The following is a 20,629-nucleotide window of genomic DNA, read 5'->3' as shown; positions in this document are numbered from 1 at the left end:
ACATGATATTCAAACCTTTTTTGAAGAAGAAGAGAAAAAAGAAGAAGAGGACTTCAGATCTCCAGATTTTGGATAATTGGAATTAATATGTTGATTTTATCATGTTGACCAACTCATCAAGATGATAATCACATACTTTTGAATGCAACTAAAAATCACACTAATGAAGTTTTCAAAACTTTGTTCGAGGATTTTAAAAAATTAGGATATTAATATTAAGAGTTGACAATGCTACGTCATCAATATTGGCTTCTAAAAGAATTTTGGCATTTTACCTTTTGAAAAAAAATATAAATATTGTAATTCATTTTCCCATAGTTTATAAATCAATTAAAAAAGTCATATAAATTGTTGTAAACCCCCGTAAGGGATTTTTTTTTTCTATGAGATTTTTTTCGTTATGAATTATTGAATTATGATATTGGTGAATTGAGATTTTTTTTTCATCCTATATACTATTTAATTTTTTCAAAAAAATGGGGGTGGGGGGAGGGGGGCGTCGCCCCCCTCAGCCCTTTAGTGGGTCCATCCCTAGTTATAAGTAAAAGACTGATATGATAATCTTTTATTAAATTATGTAAAACATGAGTTTTACACCCTACAAATGCTTACCAAATTTGGACTATAAAAAAAATCACGTAATTTGAAAAAAAAAAAAATAAAATAAATAACCCAGTGTTTTTTATCATGCAACCTTGCTTGGGCAAAACATGAGCAAGGAATAGGCGACACTCTCCAATCATTTATTGTTTTGCTTGTGCGGGTTTCTTTTCTTGCTTGAGCGAGCTTCTTGAGGTACCAAACCTTCGAGCAGCTTCACATCTTTTTAACCAACCTCTTTACAACGGATGATTCACATCAAGAACCTTGAATTTTCATACAAGCAAAGATCATGGCGCTAATACTTGTTGGAGCATTTTAATATTAAATAATTAAAATGAATAAATGTTACAACATAAATGTAACGATATGAGAGTGAATATGAAAGATGAGGAGTTAGTAAAAATGTTTAATTCCACATTGAAAAAGAGAGAGACTATTTTATTCTTTTTAATTGTGGTGATTAATGAGCTAACATAAATTGTCTCAAATATGAGGCTAGATATGTGCGAAAGGAAGAGGTGAAGGGTGGAGTTATAAAAAATGAAAACAGTTAATAAAATTCAAAAGTATTATTTAGTTTATTTTTGTGTTATTTCTATTATCATTGTGTTTGCATCAACAATACTATATTCCCAACATTTTTTTTTTCTCATGTGTAATTCTGGTGAACTAGGATAGAGCATCCTTTTTGCACTATTTTCTTATTAATTTACTACTTATCAAAATAGAGAAAAAGCAAAAAAGAACACTCTTCTACTCCAGCCACCAATGCAGTCTAAATTGTTATATAGCCTTAAATTGTTCATCACTTCGCAGTGATATGCAGTTACAGCATGTAGCTCAAGCACATTATTTTCCTTTTGTTCTATAACTGAATTACTGTGGCTTCTGATACTTCTTTCAAGTCTTAGTCTTAGATCAATATTCTATTACCTGTATTTTATTCTTAATTATCCAAACAACAGATGTGTCAAAATCAGCGTCCTCACCTTTCACCTTGATCGTGTAAGAGGAGTAGCCTCTTCAGCTAAGACCTCATTGCCTCAAGTTAATTTACTTAAATAATTTTTATACGTATATTGTCACTCCTTAATGAGGCCATGTTATTCTGTGTTCATCCATAGTTTGTGCACGATATTTTATAATCCTCACCAAAGAATAGTAATATTCAAGTCACAAATAATTTTCCCGTTAAAACAGCTTAAATCATAGATGCATTGCAACCACTGGTCCCTTGCTGCAGATCTCAATCTTTTACAATATGATATATTTTTATGTGTTTTCTTGTGTTAATCCCATTTTAAGAACTAGATTGTTATGTTTCTATTTCAGACTATAAAACTAGGTTATAGATAACAATCCACATTAAATAATATCTATAGCTTCTTTCAAGAATTGCAATAGCACTTTATTTACCCTAAAGATAACTTTACCATTGGAATTGTGAAAGTCAAATGTGAAAAGCTACTCAAGAAAGACTTGAATCCTGTCACCCATGGTGTCACTAAAATCTACTAACAGCTTCCCTCCTACTTCATCTGCTGCATCATCCAACAATTCTTTGATATTTACGCCCCCCAAAGCTGCAAACAAATATGGGCAGATTGTTTCATATATCCATTTGAGTACTTGACTGAATAGACAACTCATTACAACAAGTTTGTGTAACACAAGCAATACCTGGTACTATATTTGTGATTCCTTCCAAGAATCCAGCCTGTGGGAAAAAAGAAAAAGTAAAGGGGGTCACTTCTCATAAATCAAAATCTGTCATGGCATAATTTGTAATGCAAAAAATTAATGTACATGTGAAGAATTCTGAAAAGCATGCCAAGATGAGAAAAATGGGCTTCGTGCATTCCAACAGAAACTAAGACAACGTTAGGTGTCTCCACTTACCCCCATTCCTTTTTTTTTTTTTGTTAGAGCATTCAACCCAAAAGCTTAAGCAAGTAGGTGGAGAATCCAACAAAATATATACCAATAACCAAACCCACATCCTGCTGATGGGGACTCTTTTTTCAACAACCCCTCCTATTTGCTAGACCAATAGAACCAACTATAGATGCATAACCAAATGGACCAAGCATGTGGAGGTGGCTTTGATAACATGTCAAGAACATCCAACGGAAATGGGACTTCCCTTAGTAAGAGCATTTTTCTTCAAATAGTACCATTAACATTAAGGTTCCAATATAGGTGACAATTCAAGGTGAGGAAATTAAGCCACAGGTGTTGAGTAAACTATATGTAACATAAGTTATGGAATTTGGAGTTCGCAAATGTTCATTAGCTTAGTGTTGCCTGAAATTTGTTTTGGAAAAAGTTTCTCATCCATAGAACAAGAGTTTCTTTCAACTCAGCACATTCCAGGACTCTCTCAAGCTCAGCCAAACAGCTAGGCCCAGTGATTAAAACCACCAGATTTAAAAAAAAAAAAACTCCAGACAAGCTGACAAGCATAAGATGGAAGGATTGCATGATCAGATCCAATGATGGATGGAAAACGTAACATCGGAGCGCATTGAAGATCAAATCCCAAAATAATATTACATACACATTAAGATGATGTATCCAAAGAGGATAGATGACTTACAGGGATCCTAACGTCAAGTTTCTCAAATCCATCTCTTCCAGTTATTTTGATTCTCAATGTCCGAGACCAAATCTGAGAAAAAGGATCCCTGGAACCATCTGCACCATAGTTATTGTACATGTCAGGAGTTATCACCTCAACAATGGGATCTTGAGGACTTTGACCTCTCTGCTCTGTATAATCTTGAACCCTCTGTTGTATAGAGTATCTGCTACTGCTCGCTGCCAAATATCTTTTGGTTATAAGATTTAGGAAGACGGACATGGACATATATGTCTAAAAAGTTCAATTACTTAAGCTGATTAGTGGCTAGCATATGCTTTCACCTATAATCAAACAATTTTAAAATATATTTTGAATCAATAAAGAATGCATCGTGATTTGTGCGAGAATCCAATAAAAGGAGGAAAAGTACCTCCAAAGAACATGTATTTTCAAGAGTTCTAAAATCATGTCTTTTTTAATAATAATAATTATTAAGAAGAATGGTAGTACATGCTGGACATTATTATTTTCCAAAGAGACAATAACACTTCTTTTTAGATAAAAAGAGGGTTCTAAATCCGGCATTAACTTGTTTGTATTAACAAATTACTAACTAATCCACTTCATGTGAAAGAGAGAAGAGGAAGAGGAAGCAGGGGGCAGGGAAAAACCATTAAATTTCCGGTTAATAATAATACATTCAACGTTAGAGGGTTATACTCTATATCAGAAGCCTCATGAGATCAAAATATCTAGGTTGCATCCCTAGTAGGGCTCACTCACCTCTTTGTGAAGATGGCTGATTGGTCCTGGTAGCATAGCGCTTCTCTTCTTCATAATATGTGTTGAAACCTAGGATTTCCTTTATTTCTTCGAAAGATGGCATGCTACCAGGAGGAGGGATACGACCTCCTTTGATGGCATTCAGCGAATCCTGCAATTAAGTCAAAGAAGTTTGATGTAGCAAACAATACAAGGTTGGATATAGAATTGAGATATATGCTAGGTAAAAATCCTCCCATGTTCAAGCAGTGACAGCAACAAGAACAAGTGCAAACCCTAACTGTAGTTTCTCTAGATTTGTAATCAGGAAAACATCTCAGAAACTAGATAGAATCCTTAATATGTCCAAATTTATATAACCTGTAATAAGTTCTAAGGATCTTGTAGAGATGTAAGACGTTCACAAGACATCTCAAGTGAAAAATAATTATAATTTAGAAAAGAAAAGAAAAAACAGGCTTAAAGACACATAATATGACTGAAAGATCATCATTTACATGAAAATAGTAATTTGATAACTTGCTTCTTCAAGTTCTTGATCTCCTATAATACTTTTGCAGTGGTAGACTTTAAATAAGGACTGCTACAGTGCAGTATCAAAATTTCATACCATTCAATATTCTAAACTACTAACTGTAGTCCGCAGATATTTTCTTTTGGCAAGCAAAATCACAAGATCGTACCAGCATATGCCTTCTTTCCTTTTTGCAGATAACCATTACACATCATGTTCAATATCAGTTCAAGAGAAATATAATTACAAATAAGCTTAACCATTTGGTTATTTACATCATTAAGCAATTTAATATAATTAACCAGGAAAAGAGAAAAGGTTAGACATAAACCTGCATTGCTCGAATGGATACCCCAATCAAGGACAGTGGATAGGCCACAAGTTTATATCCGAGATCCTCAAGTTCAAGAGGATTAAGTATCGGTGTTTTGCCCCCTCCTTCAAGCATATTGGCCTAGCAGGAATCAATGAACTTTATTAATCACTACAAATTGTTATCTGGCATGAGGACGAAAACTAATATTCTATGAAATTTCAAATTCGTAGTTATGACTGAGTGTTACTGGGTCATTGATCATAAATGGAAGCATCAAGGCACACACACACGCGCACACACACACACATTGATAAGTAATAAACAGTCAAAATCTTCCAAAAGTTACATTTAGGATTGTTTGAGAGCACCAAATCTCCTTTCAAGGGAGTCCTGCATCCACAGCCTTCAAAACCATGGAAAGGGATTTAACAGAAATGACTATTTGATGTAGCCATGGAAGGCTAATTTTTTGCTACTTTGGAATTTTGTCCATCCAAGATTTTATTAGGTCATTGTGTGAAGTCCAATTGAAGCCAAACTCGTATGGTTCTAAAGGTTGAGTTATATGTATTCTAGGGTTAAAAAGTTCTTAAAGGTCGAGTTATATGTATTCTATAGTTAAGAGAAGGGTATCCCTTATCCACATATGTGTGCAGAATGTCTACATTTTTATTAAGTCATGCAGAGATGCAAAGACAGGTAAAGGAATAGCCATCATTGGAGGACCAAGAATTTCTCACTCATTTTTTTGCAGATGAAAGCTAATTATTCTGCAGGACCACAATCAAGGAGTGTTAGAGATTATAGGAGATGTTGATGCTATACAAAGCAGCATTGGCCCTTTTTTTAGTAGCAACATGTCACCAGTAGAACAAGAGGCAATTAAATTTTATTTTTCAGTTGTACAGTAGTATGACAAATATCTGGGCTTCTCTTTGCTGGTTGAAATATAAAAAAGACAAAGCTTTCCTGAGCTAAAGGAATGGGTAAGATAAAGCTATAGGATTGAAAGGACAAAATCGTTAGGCAAGATGTGAAATTCTTATTAAAGCAGTAGCTCAAGTAATACCCATGTATGCAATGAATTGCTTCAAGATACTAGAGGTTTTATGCACATAGCTAAATCGATTGATGAGTAGTTTTTGGTGGGGCCAGAGAAAAAATGAGGAATAAAGAAAAACCATATCTGGTAAGCTGGAGGCAATTATATGATGAAGAAAAATCGTGGAATGGGTTTCCATAATCTTCAGGGCTTTTTATTTATTTTATTAGCATAATCTTCAAGATTTTAACTTGGCTCTATTGGCGAAACAGAGTTGGAGATTGCTAACCAATACTCCATAATGTGCACTGTCAAGAGTCTTATAGTCAAATATTTTTCCTACATATTCTTTTTTAGAAGCAAAAAGAAAAAAAGGGAACTTTGTATCCATAGAGGAGTCTCTTAGAGCCAGGAAATACTACTTGAGGGCATGAGATGGAGGATAGGAAATGATAGAAGTGTGAAAATTTGGGGAGAACAGTGGTTACCAGCTCTAATCAACATAAGGTGATAATCTCCAGGAAACTCTTTCCAGAGAACACTGGGAAAGTTCATTGATTGATGAAGAAAATAAATGCTGGAAATCAGCCCTTACAGATGAAATATATCTGCCACATGACGCGGAAATAATTAAGAAAATCCCACTAAGTGGATGATTACCGAAGGACAAATTGATTTGGGTTGGGAATTCAGCTGGGATTTTCACTGTAAAAAGTGCATAAAACTTAATGATGGAAAACAGAAGAAGAAAAGCAAGAGAAGGCTCAAATTCTAATCAAAAGGAAACACTTTTTGCAAGCATGAAAATATTAATATAGATGCAGGTATGTAATGTATGATGTATCAACAAGAATGTTAAACAGACGTCTACTAACGTGGCATCTTAAGCTATGAGTACATGAAGTCATGAACTGAACCCCATTCATAAGCAGCCAAAGCAAGAGGTTGTTAGTCCAAATAATGATGCTCAACAGTCAATCCACACCCAAAATTATGATGTAAAAATGGACTACACTGCAATGAGGACCATTTTTCTATGAAGTTCTGCCTATAAACCTACAGGCCCTATAAAGCTCATAGAAACGTATTCAATATACCGTATTGTGGGGAGTGAAAGAACCTAAGTGGGTATTTGGGCCTTGGGCTTTATCAATGGGCGCTAGTTCGTTCTTGACTAAAGGCTTTTAGGGCTGCGAGTTGGCTTACAAGCTGAGGGCCCGAGGATTCATCCGAGGAAGAGTCTCTCCTTAGACAGACCCGTGAGTACTTGGAGGTTCACTAGAAAGATCAATGCAGAGTTCTGGAAAAACTATAGGTTAAAGAGGGGATCCAAATACCTTCTAGACATGGCGGTGTAAGAGAAATATCTCAGAAAAAGGCTGCTGCCTCCACATTAAAGACCTTGCACCTACCTCACTAGCCGCATTAATGGGGAAGTAACCCCTGAACAGTAGAATTCAGCCTTCTAGCTAGTATTTAAAGATTTCAAGAAGGTGGTGGAAGGGGATTTTGGGTGACACGTGGATAAAAGGAGAAGGAAAGGAAATATTTAAGGAGAGAAGGGGGTAGAAGAGAGGGGAGGCCTTTTTGTAAAGAAAAAAGAACTAGAGAAAGACTAAGGATTGTAACCTTTAAAAGGAAAAAGAGAAATAATATACAAATTGTCATCGGCCTACGTCCGAGGAGGTTCATTTTGCCCTATTTATCCATTGTTTGTAAGTACTGTAACATTCTAGCCTGTTCATCAAGCTTCGAGCACCACTAAATTAGGTTGCGAACCCACACTCTACAAATTTAATTGTCTAAGGCTCATTGGGCCTGAGCCCACGTGTGTTTTTGGGTCCAGGTGCAATTGTGCACTTACACGTATGCCCCTCAAAACCTAAAACTGAAGAATTAGCCCACTTATAGCAGTTGTAGATATCACGTAATCTCTGCAAGTAAGATCTGTCCTACATCACATATGTAGTGGTACTACAACTGATCTATTACGAATAAAGATGCATTTCCGTTTGCTGAAACTGTTTGAAAATTAATGAATCATAATCAAGTCCTAGAAACTCTTAATTTACATATGCAATGAGCAAAGAGTACAACTTCAAGCCCTATTCCAGATTATATAGGAAGCAAAAGCTAGCTATATACCTAGACATGCTTTAATTCAACAAACTGCTAAAATATTTCTTGGTTTGATAACTTCAAAAAAAAAAATGACAGCCAAATGCTTCAGACAACATTAGAGGCCTATTACTTGGAACCATAATGAGGAAAGCATAAAATACCATTTTCGGAACTAGGGGAGAAATTTCACAGAAAGCCTTCATCTCTTCTTTTGAAGCTAGTGCATCAATAAAAAGAACATCTGCTCCAACATCAGCAAAAGCCCTAGACCTCCAGAGTGATTCATCCAAGGATACTGCCTGACGAGAATCAGTTCGTGCCACAATAACAATGTCAGAGCCACTCTCCTTCCGCGCATCAATAGCTGCCTTTATTCGCATCACTGCCTCCTCTCTGGAAACCACTTTCCTGCCTTGTGTATGACCGCAAGCTTTTGGAGACACCTTGCAGTGGAAGTTTATGAGCAACAATAGTCTTAAAGGTGTAAATTTGCAGATAGCATGGTGACTACCCAAAGTGCCAGTTAAGGAAATTCTACATAAAGAATAAAGCTGTGAGTAGTAACATACAGGATGACAAGCAGATTGCTGCAGTTATGGCTCTAAAATTACAAAACCAGATCACAGGGAAGTACAAAGTAATGCAAAGACGAACGCTCCATGTGAATATTGTGATAAAAATTAATACAAATGAAAACATCATATTTATTTTTTGGACATTCAGATTTTCATCCACAGCAAGCCTCAAGAAAAACTTAACAGGTCTCATAATGGATCCATATAGGACCCTCAACATTCTTAAAGAACTTTCAAGACTCAAGATCAAGTATTCATGCAAAAATAATAAGATTCCATCGCTTTCCTCTATGTGAAGAAAGAACTATTATCCTCATTACATCAATAATCCTTGCTAAAATTTTTTATAAAATTTAATCTGAGTTTCATGTCTAACATAAATAATGATTGTTCACTTAATTCCTACTTTAATTTCTTGATGAGGAGAAATTGTCCAAATGCCCATACTTGGCAGCAGACCTTTGTAAGCCAAAATCCCAGTACTAGAACATGAAGGATCTGTGATTTTTCCAATCCCAATTTCAAAACCCTTATCAGAAACTTCTGCTGACAAGTGAACCCATATAAAGTAGACATACTTATTTGAAAGTTTAGGAAAATATTGTAACAAAGCTGCATTAATCTCCTAGATGCAAATGACCTATTTATATTGTGATCAGGAAACTACAAATAAAAAGTTAACCGGGACAAAGAGGAGAACATCACAACTCATGAAATTTATATTGAACAATATGAACCTGATCTTCAAGAATGATCCCTGCGAAACCCGCTCTAATATATCCCTTAACAGTTCTCTTGACATTCATTGCATTCCCGTATCCAGCATCACCATCCCCAATCACAGGAATAGAGACAGCTTGGGTAATTTGTTGCCCCTGATCCACCATTTCTCCGTAGGATATAAACCCTGTATCTGGCAACCCCAATCTAGCAGCCGATATTGAAAATCCTAATGGAAGCACAGAATGGCATCAATAAGTTTTTGTCTCCTTTCAAACAGTTATGCCAGAAAATAGAAAAACAAAATGCACCAAGAATTCAGATTTTCATGCAATAACTCAAGTACATGAATTCAGATATCCTTTTTCCTTTTTTTTGTTGGTAAGTAGAACACCCAGATATCATTGAACAGAAAAGGATCGAATCTAATGTAAGTCTATGAATCAAATTAAAATGAATAAGCAAATGCAACCTATACCTATAACATTCACAATCTAACAAGAAGCATCAATCACTAGAAGTTATAATTGTTAGAATATTAGTTAAGTGATTAAGTTTACCATTTCTTATCAACTTAAGCTTTTGGGACAAGTACTAATATCATAGTATTAGAGCAGAGCAGGTAATCCTGAGTTGCTAAAATTGTTTAATAAGAGTGATTATAAATTTACCATTTTTGATGGCTTTTGAAACAACCAGTAATTTATCAATAATCAATCAATCCAAAACATGCCCACATGGGAAAACCCATTATCCACAATAAAAATCAAGCACATACAGCCAATGAATGTTGAAAAAAACAAAATCCCAGATGGAAATTAATTATTCTCAATAGAAAAAAGAAACACACACAACTTCTATACTAGGATATATTATCGATTGTCCTAAAAGTTTAAGCCGTTAGAAAAGGATGAATTGAATCATATTTAATGATCATTCTAACACATGCAATGAAAGATTGAATCTTGAGCTGAAAAACCAATAGAGTAAAACAAAAACCCAGATGGGAATCAATGAATCTGAATAGGAAAAAAAAAAGAAGAAGAAGAAAAGAAAGACAATCACACCACTGGTGAAGCAGTACTGAAACCCAGCTCTCTCAACAAGCTTGGCACTGAGAGCATCGAAACATGCAGGGCCTTGGTGAAGCCCAGGCAACTCAAGAACACGACGAAGTGCCTTTGCTGGAGACTCAGCCAAGCCATAGTATCTGTCTCTCTCAGCTGCTGCTGCTGCTGCGCAAACTTTGGAAAAACGTGTATGGGATTTGTGAATGGGATTGACGAGAGGTGTGTTCAGTGAAGGTTGGAAGGGTAAGCGAAAAGTGAAAGCTGAAAGAGGAGAGTGTGGAGGTGATGTGTGGAAAGTGAGAGATGGGAGGTAGGTGTAGCTTCTGCTGCTAACTACTGCTGTAGGATTCATGGTGCGTGTGTGTGTCTGCGTATCAGTGTTGCAATGCTAAACACGATGATGAGTTATAAACGAAGGACTGGCAAAACTCGACCATTGTTTTGAATCTTGAATTGATTTTTAATTTTTTTACAATTGAATTTTATATATATATATAAAATGTATGTTTATTATAAATTTGGAATATATTAAACTAATGACCAATTTTATCACCTGCTTTGCGACATTAACTGTCGCATGTAGTTTTGGTATTGACGTTGGCACGTGAGTGTATTACCTTATCTCATCCCCTTCCCCTATCTATCTATATATATATATATATATATATATATATATATATATATAGTTTCTAAAAAAAAAAATTAACATATGTTTATAACATGAGTATTCAAATTTATTAAACTCAAAAGTAATAATATATGATATATATAAGTTAAAATAATAATTTTGTTTTATCATTTTGTCTAATCAATTACATCGAAGTCTAATAAAATAAATAAATAAATAAAAATTTCATCTAAGTCAATGTTATCATCATGTTCGTCATTTTGCAAAATTATTTTTTCCATGACTTTTTTTTTTTTTTTTTTATCATCATCAATATTTATTGTTTTTTTTATACTAATAATTTTTTCTTGGCATTCTAGCTTCTTAGATTTATAACAATAATAACAAAATAAAAATAATTATTATTTTCATTTAATACATTATTCATAGCATAGAAAAAAAAATTTACAAATATGAAAATGAAGTGTTAAGTGTATAGTTCAAATTTTTGTAAGATAAAGAGAAGAACAAGAAAAAAAAAACTCATGAACATATTATTTTATTGGAGTCGATTAAATATCCCAATAATAATTTTTTTATAAATCAAATAAAATCATAAATTTTAACACAAAAGTCTATTTAAACCCTAATGTCAGTTAGGTCCAAGACACTCAAAATTGACAAACTCGATCCCTAAACCCTAATTTAATCATTACTTACGTAATAATATTTATCAAAATAAATTAAATAAATTAAATTAACATATGTTTATAATATGAGTATTCAAATTTATTAAACTCAGAAGTAATAATATATGATGGATTTTGCTAATGTGTGCCCTTAGGGTACACATTAACTGGACACATATATGATATATAAGTTAAAATAATAATTTTATCATTTTGCCTAATCAATTCCATCTAAGTCCTATAAAATAAAGAAATAAATAAAAACTTCATCTAAGTCAATGTTATCATCATGTTCGTCATTTTGCAAAATTATTTTTTCAATGAATTTTTTTTTTATCATCATCAATATTTATTGTTTTTTATTCTAATAATTTTTTCTTTATATTTTTTCTTGGCATTCTAGCTTCTTAGATTTATAACAATAATAACAAAATAAAAATAATTATATTTTCAATTAATACATTATTCATAGCATAGAAATAAAATTTGTAAATATGAAAATGAAGTGTGAAGTGTATAGTTCAAATTTTTGTAAGATAAAGAGAAGAACAAGAAAAAAAAAACTCATGAACATATATATTATTTTATTGGAGTCAATTAAATATCCCAATAATTTTTTGTTTAAATCAAATAAAACCATAAATTTTAACATAAAAATCTATTTAAACCCTAATGTCAATTAGGTCCAAGACATTCAAAATTGACAAACTCAGTCCCTAAACCATTACTCATTTTCTCCTCTCTCACGGTAATTAGGGACCAAGTTGGTCAGTTTTGAAATGTCTTGGATCTGGTTGACATTAGCCCAAATTTCAAGAGTGTTTACTATATTTATTCTAATTTTTAACTTTTTGTCACGCGTTTAATATAAAAACTTAATCTTGAGTACTATATTTAGGAAGTAAGCTATTGGAACCATGAGATATCCAATAAACATCGGATATTATTATGTGTATATAAACAAAGAAGTATTAAAAAATAGAATTGTATGTAAATAGTAACCATTTATATTTATACAGTTATTGTGGCAGCAATCTAAATTTATACAAGTTTACATGAATTGATGTAGGTAATTTTTGGAGTTAAATTTGCAAAATTTACCCCTTATACTATTATACACTAATATGCTGTCAATTTTACTATACATGATCATGCTTACAAATTGACATAGTTAAATACATGTATAGAACTTATGGAACATGCTAACAAATTGACCTAAGAATTATTAATGTCATTGGTATTTGTTCGGGAAGAAACTTTTAAGAAATAACTATAGTTGTTGTATATCTTAACTGCAGAAGGTTCGATGCCTTATTTCAAGTTTTGAAGTAGCGTTTTGAAGTAGAATATGACTTCGTAGATTAAGGAGTTCAGAAATGCCTCCCTCAAGAGGACTTTTTGTAGAAAATGCAAGTAACTAAGTACAAGGAGAACGTTCAAATAGATCCATTCGAAGCAAACTAATTCAAAGGTACACAGTAAACGAATCAAAGCCTATGTTATCACACTAACACCAAATTGATTCGAAGCAAACATATATTAAGATCAAATGAGACTAACAACTAAATACTTGAATAAAGCTTCAACAAATATGATTAAACTAAGTTACAAAGTTACGAGGAACCACTTATAAGCATAAGCCTTATGAACTACAAGAAGATATCCTTTGAAACTATGTTACAATGATTTCTGTAAGGACCAAAAATCCAATTAGGTATTAAAGCCCACTTAAAAATAGAAGTGGATCCAATCACCCAAAGCTCTAAACAAAGAATTTGTAGAGAGGGAACACAACAACAGCGGCCAGAAATGTCCCGAGGACAGCAATTAACATCAACGGAATAAGAAATAGTTTTTCCCGAGGAGCAATGTCTTACATTACAGTCCAATATCTCTCTCTCTCTCTCTCTCTCTCTCTCTCTCTCCTTTTCTTTCTCTCTCTCTCTATCGCCCCCTCCTTCTGGCCTTTTTCATCCTTATCTATACTCCTTCCTCCTTGCATTTGCAATGTCCATCTCCCACCTAACTCCCTTCTTTTGTTAACACTTGTCCCATTGATTGTAGAAGGTGGTGAAAAAGAACTGACTAGCTGTCATTCATACTGTTCAGGTCACCTCTACATCAATGCAGCTGATAAAGTTGTTGCTTCTCATTTAATGCGGCCAAGAAACTAGGTGCAGAGCATTCAATACGGAGTCCATAAGCCGTCACCCACCAAACCAGATATTTTCTTCTGCCATATACCACCAGTATACTCCCGGTACTTGTTCATGCAACATCGTCTTTGGGTCCTCGGCCCTCATTGTTTAACTAAGATCTCCCTTGTCCCTTGATCTTCATCCTCGGTCCTTGGGTCCTCGGCCCTCATCCTTAACTAAGATCTCCTTCATCCCTTGATCTTCATCCTCGGTCCTCAGCCCCCCACAATTTCTATTATGATCTCATCAAGTTCTTTAGAGAATTAGAGTGTTCATCATGTCTTTTGCTTGGAACCAAACCTCTTATTTATACTTTAGGTTTCAACGGTCATCGTTACTTAGTTCCTCGATGTGTAGCTTTCTCATTTATATAATATTTAAAGACTGAAATGTAACATTTATTGTTACTACGCTTTTGTTGACTACATCATCATAGCATTTCGATTCATTTTGGTATACTTTGGTTGAAAAGGACCGACATGAACCTAATTGGATTGAAGTGGATCAAATAAACCAAATGAATTGAAGTGAATCGAACTAGACTGAAATGCTATGCTAACGTGGCTTAACAGGAACATAACAACAATATTTTTACAAACTTTTGTTGTAGCAAATTCCTACTAGTTCTCATTTGGACTAACTACTAACATTACCTTTTTCACTTACCAATACTCGCCATATCAGCCGTTAATATAAAAAAAAAAATTATAACTCTAACATCTAACTTTTTTGAAAATATTATTGTTGTTGTGATTGTTGTCTCTCGTTACACTTAAAAGCAAGGGAGTAAATTTCGTACCAATAGCTTGGCTGATACAAAGACGCAACAATTTCATTCCAAAATAAATACCGGCAATAACAGAGTTGTTTCGGTCGTACTGAAAAAAATACTGGATTTCGGCTAGTTAATAAATACCGGTTCGCTCTTCCCTTATATATATATATATATATGTGTGCGTGTGCGTGTGTGTGTTTCTCAAAAAAAAAAGAAAAAAAGATACCAGTCCGGTACCAACCAGTATCCCAAAAATGGATTCATCCCTCATGCACTCACCATCTCTTTTTTCATTGAAGCCAACAACCTCTCATTGGATTTTTGAGTGGTGATGGACGGGATTATTTCATTTGAAGCCATTAGTTTTTATATTATTTAACTTTTTTATACCTTTGTCAAGAAAGAAAGAATAGTTCTAGGACTACAAATTATTTCACAATTTTTTTGCCACAATTCTAACGTGGCAAACTGTAAATGGGTAACTATCATTTACACATGAACCCACTATTTTCTCTTTACCAATCACACTCTATCACGTCACAATTGTGACAAGAAATTGTAAAAAATTATGTGGTTCTAGACTTTTCCAAAAAAAAAAAATTTCCTTACTAACAACTTCCCTACCCAAACACATCCACATAGCATCGTTATGTATTTTTTTTCCTTATCTACTACTCATAACTTATAAGCTTAATTAGTAGGTAAGTATTTACAAAAATATATACTAGTAAAATTATTAAAAGGATACTAGCAGCATGGTGATCAAAATACAAAGTTCTTTCATGGGACCGCTACTCAAAGGAAGAGGAAGAATTTTATTAAGGGTTTGCGTGATGGGAATGGTGATTGGCAGGAGGATGAGGAAGTTTTTTCAACTCTCCTTATTGATTTTTATACTCATCTCTTCACTTCTTCGAATCCACATGACTTTGACAGCGTTTTGGATGGGGTTGAATATGTGGTAACTGAGACTATGAGAGCAGATCTTATGAGACCTTTTACTAGTGAGGAGGTGGGAGTGGCAATCAAGGAAATGGATCCACTGAAAGCCCCTGGTCCGGATGGTATGCCGCCTTTATTTTTTCAAACTTATTGGACTGATATAGGTATGGATGTTGTTTAGGCTGTTTTATCGTGTCTAAATTCGAGGTCTCTCCTTAGGTCTATAAACCATACCTTTATTACTCTGATTCCTAAAGTCCACAATCCTGAAAGGGTTTCAAATTTCAGACCCATAAGTTTGTGCAATGTGATTTATAAGATCATTAGTAAGGTGATTGTCAATCGCCTCAAGCCTATGCTTAATTCCATTATTTCTAAGACCCAAAGTGCTTTCATTGCTGATAGATTGATTACTGATAATATTTTAATTGCATTTGAATCTTTGCATCATATGAAGAATAGTTGTATAGGGAAGAAAGGCTTTATGGCTATGAAGTTAGATATAAGCAAGGCTTATGACCGGGTGGAATGGGTGTTTCTTGAAAAAATACTTCTCAAGATGGGATTCCCGCCCACATGGGTGGCTTTGATTATGGAGTGCATTACCACTATATCATATTCTATTCTCGTGAATGGTGAGCCAAAGGGTATGATAGTCCCTTCTAGAGGTCTAAGACAGGGAGATCCCCTTTCCCCTTATTTGTTCCTCTTTTGTGTTGAAGGGTTGAATGCACTTTTACGGAATGCTGAAACAAAAGGAGACATACAAGGTTTCTCACTTTGTAGAAATTTGCCTAAACTAACTCACCTATTCTTTGCAGATGATTGCTTAATCTTTTACAGGTCTACTTTAGAAGAGTGCAATAAAGTTCAAGAGCTACTGGCCTACTATGAGGTAGCTTCGGGGCAAGTGATCAATAAGGAGAAAACCACTCTCTGCTTTAGTAGGAACACAGATGAGTCAACTCAGGAAGCTATAAAAGTAGCCCTCAATGTTCCTGCTATCAGAAATTATGAGAAATATTTGGGCTTACCTTCTTTTGTTGGAAGGAATAGGACAACATGTTTTACTCAAATCAAGGAAAGGATATGGGGTCGCATGCAAGACTAAAAGGAAAAGTTGTTATCTCAAGTAGAGCGGGAGGTTATGATTAAGGCAGTGGTTCAATCTATTCCAGTTTACTCGATGAGTGTTTTCAAGCTTCTGGTGGGTCTCTGTAAAGATATTGAAGCCATGATTCGTAAGTTTTGGTGGGGCAATGGTGATGCAAAGAAAATTCATTGGGTTAGATGGAGTTCGTTATGCTCTTCAAAATCAATTGGAGGTATGGGGTTTCGAGATTTCCAAAAGTTTAATAATGCGATGTTGGCTAAACAAGTGTGGCATTTTATTCGTCATCGAGACTCCCTTCTTTTTAAAGTGTTTAGTGCTAAGTACTTTCCGAATGGTAATATTCTTGAGGCTTCAGTTCATCCTAGATGTTCTTATGCTTGGCGGAGTATTTTACAAGCTCAAGGGGTTATTGAGAAAGGGGCAATATGGAGGGTTGGCAATGGGCAATTGATTGATGTGTGGCAACATAGGTGGCTGCCTGATCCGAACCACAATAAGATCATTTCTCCAAAAGCTTGTTCATCGGTTCATCGGGTCTGTGATTTGTTCCTCCCTGACACAAGAATTTGGGACTCAGGTCGCCTGGCAAGTTGTTTTCTTCCGTGGGAGGCAGATATGGTGCGGAGGATTCAAGTTTGTGAGGATGGGGTCGAAGATACTCTAACTTGGCCTCTGACCAATGATGGTGAATATAGCGTTAGGAGTGCTTACCGTATGCTTGTCTCTGCTGAAGCTCTTATGATGCCGAGCTCATCATCTTCAGACAATAATGGTCTGGTTTGGAAGAAGATATGGAAGATCCGAACACCTAATAAGAGTTGGCATTTCATTTGGCGTGCTGCAAAGGACTCTTTGCCCACTAAGCAGAACTTACAGGCTCGAAACCTTCCAATTACTCAGGTGTGTGATGGTTGTGGTGATCAAACGGAAACGACTTTACACAGCTTATGGCTTTGCGATCAAGCTCGCTTGGTATGGATGTCAATCTAGGAGTTTCGCTGGTTGGTTCAGAAGAAGTGTCGAACTTTCTTTAAGCTATTAGAGGAGCTTTTTAGTGGTGGGTCGAGTTTCCGGATAGCTTTATTTGCCACAGTGGCCTGGTGTTTGTGACAACGTCGAAATCGGATGCGGGAACGTCAACCTGTTTGGCTGTTGCATGAGCCGGGTGATAGAGCAAGGGAGCTGGTGGTAGAGTACGGGGATATGAATTCTCAGGAGCACCGTGCGCCTAATCCTCGTTCTAGGGTGCGTTGGTCTCCTCCACCTGTAGACTGCTACAAAGCCAACGTTGATGCTGCTTTTTCCAAAGAGTCGGGTTCAGCTGCGATTGGTGTTGTATATCGAGATCATTCTGGGCAAGTCATTGCTGCATTATGCCCAGGGCCGGCCCAATGAAATTTGGGGCGTAAGGCTGCGAAAATTTTATATGAAGCCTTTTTATGTGAAATATTAATTAAATAAATATATATAATACTAATTAAATTAAGACTAATTTGATGTAAATACAAAAAATGATGAATAATAATAATTAAACTAAAGTTAATTTCATACAGAGAATTGAATATCATAATTGAACCATAAATTTAAACAAAAAGAACTAGAAAAAATATTATTTTTTTAAAAAAGAAACTTACTTTAACTTGGATATATAACTATGCATAGTTAAGTACAGTTGTAACCTAAATTTTAATTTATATATTATTTTTAAGAGAAAGGGATAGATAAATATTATTTGATGCGTGGCTTTGTAGGATATTAGTTTACAAAAATTAAGATCTCAAACTATTAGAGGAGATTAATCATCATTGATGATCGATCACATTTGCAACATTTTTTTGAAACATTTTAAGGTTTCAATTGGTTTTAATTTCTATTGATCTCTTATTTTGGAAGCCTTGTTAGAAATGAAAAAAAAAATACTAAAGATACTGCAAAATGTTCACAATATAATGTGATAATGACTGTAATTGATAAAATTCAACAATTTAATTTATTTGTATTTGAATTAATTTTTTATGTGATTGGTGACATGTTAGTTAAATTTAAACTTAAATCTATAGTAAAATTTGTGGTATCTTTAACATCACTTTAAAAAAAAGTACTAATTATTTTAAAAAAATGTTATATTTTCATAAAATTTTGGCCTTTACAAATAGAAATGAGGCCTTTTTTAGTAGGGAATTTTTTTTTTTGGTTGTGGGGCCTTAGGCCTAGGCCTAAGTTGCCTAGGCCTTGAGCCGGCACTGATTATGTCAGAATTTGGACCAGGTTTAGTCGGTTGAAATGGCTGAAGCTTTGGCAGTTTGGAGGGCAGTGTTTTTTGCAAGGGAGCTGAGCTTGTTTAATATTATTGTTGAAGGTGATTGTCTTCATGTTATTCAGGCTTTGCAGCACACAGGCCCTTGTTATATGTTGTTTGGACACATCATTGATGAGACTAAGAGGTTGGGTGGGGCATTGAGATGCTGTATGTTTCAGCATATTAGGCGGAAAAGGAATAGATTAACTCATAGTATAGCTAAAAAAACAGTTTTATAAGCAGATACTGAGGTATGGGTAGAAGCTCTACCTGAGGAAGTGGCCGATGTTTTTCAGTCTGATCTTTCCTGAGTTTTGGTTTGTTTTCTTGTAGTTGTCTCCTTAATAAAATTTCGCTTACCTTTTTCTCAAAAAAAAAAAAAATTTAAAAGGATACTAAATTTATTTATTTTAAAAGTTAGTGGATATATATATATATATGGTAACTCCGAAAAGGAAGTTAATGATATTGACTTCCTTACTTAGGGTTTGTTTGGGATCCGCTTATTTTGCTGAAAATGAAATTTTTTATTAAAAGTATTGTAGATAAAGATAAAAATTAGCTGAAATATTATATTATAACCTATAAATAGTATCAAAAAATGCAGTAAGACTCAAAATAGTAGTAAAAATAAACTAAATAGTAAAATAAGTTGACAAAAATAAATTGTACCAAATAGACCCTAAAAAGACATGTTTTGGATTAATAGTAGGTGTATATAACATCTCATAACTGCTTTGAATTTTAGAACGGCAATACCTTTTGTCTTTGTCGTAGACGTTATTTCTAACTTTAAAAACTACCGTTAGGATTACCACGTCAATTCCATTTTTTACAACTATGTGCTCCTTACTGTACCACTTGTCACTCCCATAATGTCTTAGGAAAATTTTAATTAATTTCAACAATATCACATTAATAACATAACAAAATAAAATTTTTAAAGAATTTTTTTTATTTGACATTTAAAAGACTTACATAATAAAATAAATTTTTTTTTGACAATATAATAAAAAAAATTTGTAATATATATATATATATGATTGGAAAAGTTGTAATATTTTTAATTCCCTTAAATTTTGTGTAACATACAAACTTATAGGTCAAACAATATATAAGTATAGGCTTCAAGTAATCGCTCATTGGCAATGGCATTCTTTATAGTATCTTGTGTCTATGATTTGAATCTCACCTCCATCTCTTTCTCTGCTATAATGAAAAACAAAAGCAAAATAACATAGAAGTTCAAGTAATAGAATATTATCATAGTCCTACCATGTATTGAATAGGTAATACCACCTAATTAAACATGTTAGATTAGTTTTTTGCTAATTTGTTGAAAGTTGGTAAAACTACAATTGTATGTAGAAAAAGTGAGGTTTATATATAAATATATATATATATAAAGCAAGTAAACTAATAAGCTAATGCCAGAATAATAATAATAATAAAAAGAAAGAAAGCTGCTCTAGATGCACTAATTCTCAACTAGTACTCTCGCCTCTCATAATAATGGGAGGAATGGTAGCGAGGTTGTGGATTCAAGACCCACTAAATATTTGTATAAGTTACCAAACAAAAAGGAAGTAGAGAAATTTTCTTTCTAAGAATCAAATAAAGTTCAAGTACAATCAGTTTACAACCCTTTACAAAGAACACCTAAATAGCACATATTAGAGA

At 34.1% G+C, this 20,629-nt stretch overlaps 1 protein-coding gene across 4 annotated transcripts; it reads right to left on the bottom strand.

Moving 5' to 3' along the window:
- Positions 1 to 729: 729 nt before the first annotated feature.
- LOC142630419 (uncharacterized) lies at positions 730 to 10,771 on the bottom strand. Of its 4 annotated transcripts, XM_075804414.1 has the most exons (9): positions 10,323 to 10,771; positions 9,273 to 9,484; positions 8,122 to 8,403; positions 4,813 to 4,935; positions 3,968 to 4,118; positions 3,200 to 3,420; positions 2,284 to 2,320; positions 2,037 to 2,186; positions 730 to 866 (listed from the first exon to the last, which is right to left on the bottom strand). In XM_075804414.1, the coding sequence occupies exons 1-8, from the start codon at positions 10,675 to 10,677 to the stop codon at positions 2,068 to 2,070; spliced, it is 1,500 nt and encodes a 499-aa protein (XP_075660529.1). In that variant the 5' UTR covers positions 10,678 to 10,771; the 3' UTR covers positions 730 to 866; positions 2,037 to 2,067. The 4 variants fall into 4 exon arrangements, 3 of the variants coding, with proteins under 3 accessions (XP_075660529.1, XP_075660528.1, XP_075660530.1); XM_075804413.1 differs by lacking the exon at positions 730 to 866 and having other exon boundaries at positions 1,741 to 2,186; XM_075804415.1 differs by lacking the exon at positions 730 to 866 and having other exon boundaries at positions 1,741 to 2,186; positions 3,200 to 3,297.
- Between the last annotated feature and the right edge of the window lie 9,858 nt (positions 10,772 to 20,629).

Source organism: Castanea sativa, chromosome 4, assembly GCF_040712315.1.
Source record: "Castanea sativa cultivar Marrone di Chiusa Pesio chromosome 4, ASM4071231v1".
NCBI classification, from domain to species: domain Eukaryota; kingdom Viridiplantae; phylum Streptophyta; class Magnoliopsida; order Fagales; family Fagaceae; genus Castanea; species Castanea sativa.
This window is presented reverse-complemented; position numbering and strand designations above follow the sequence as displayed.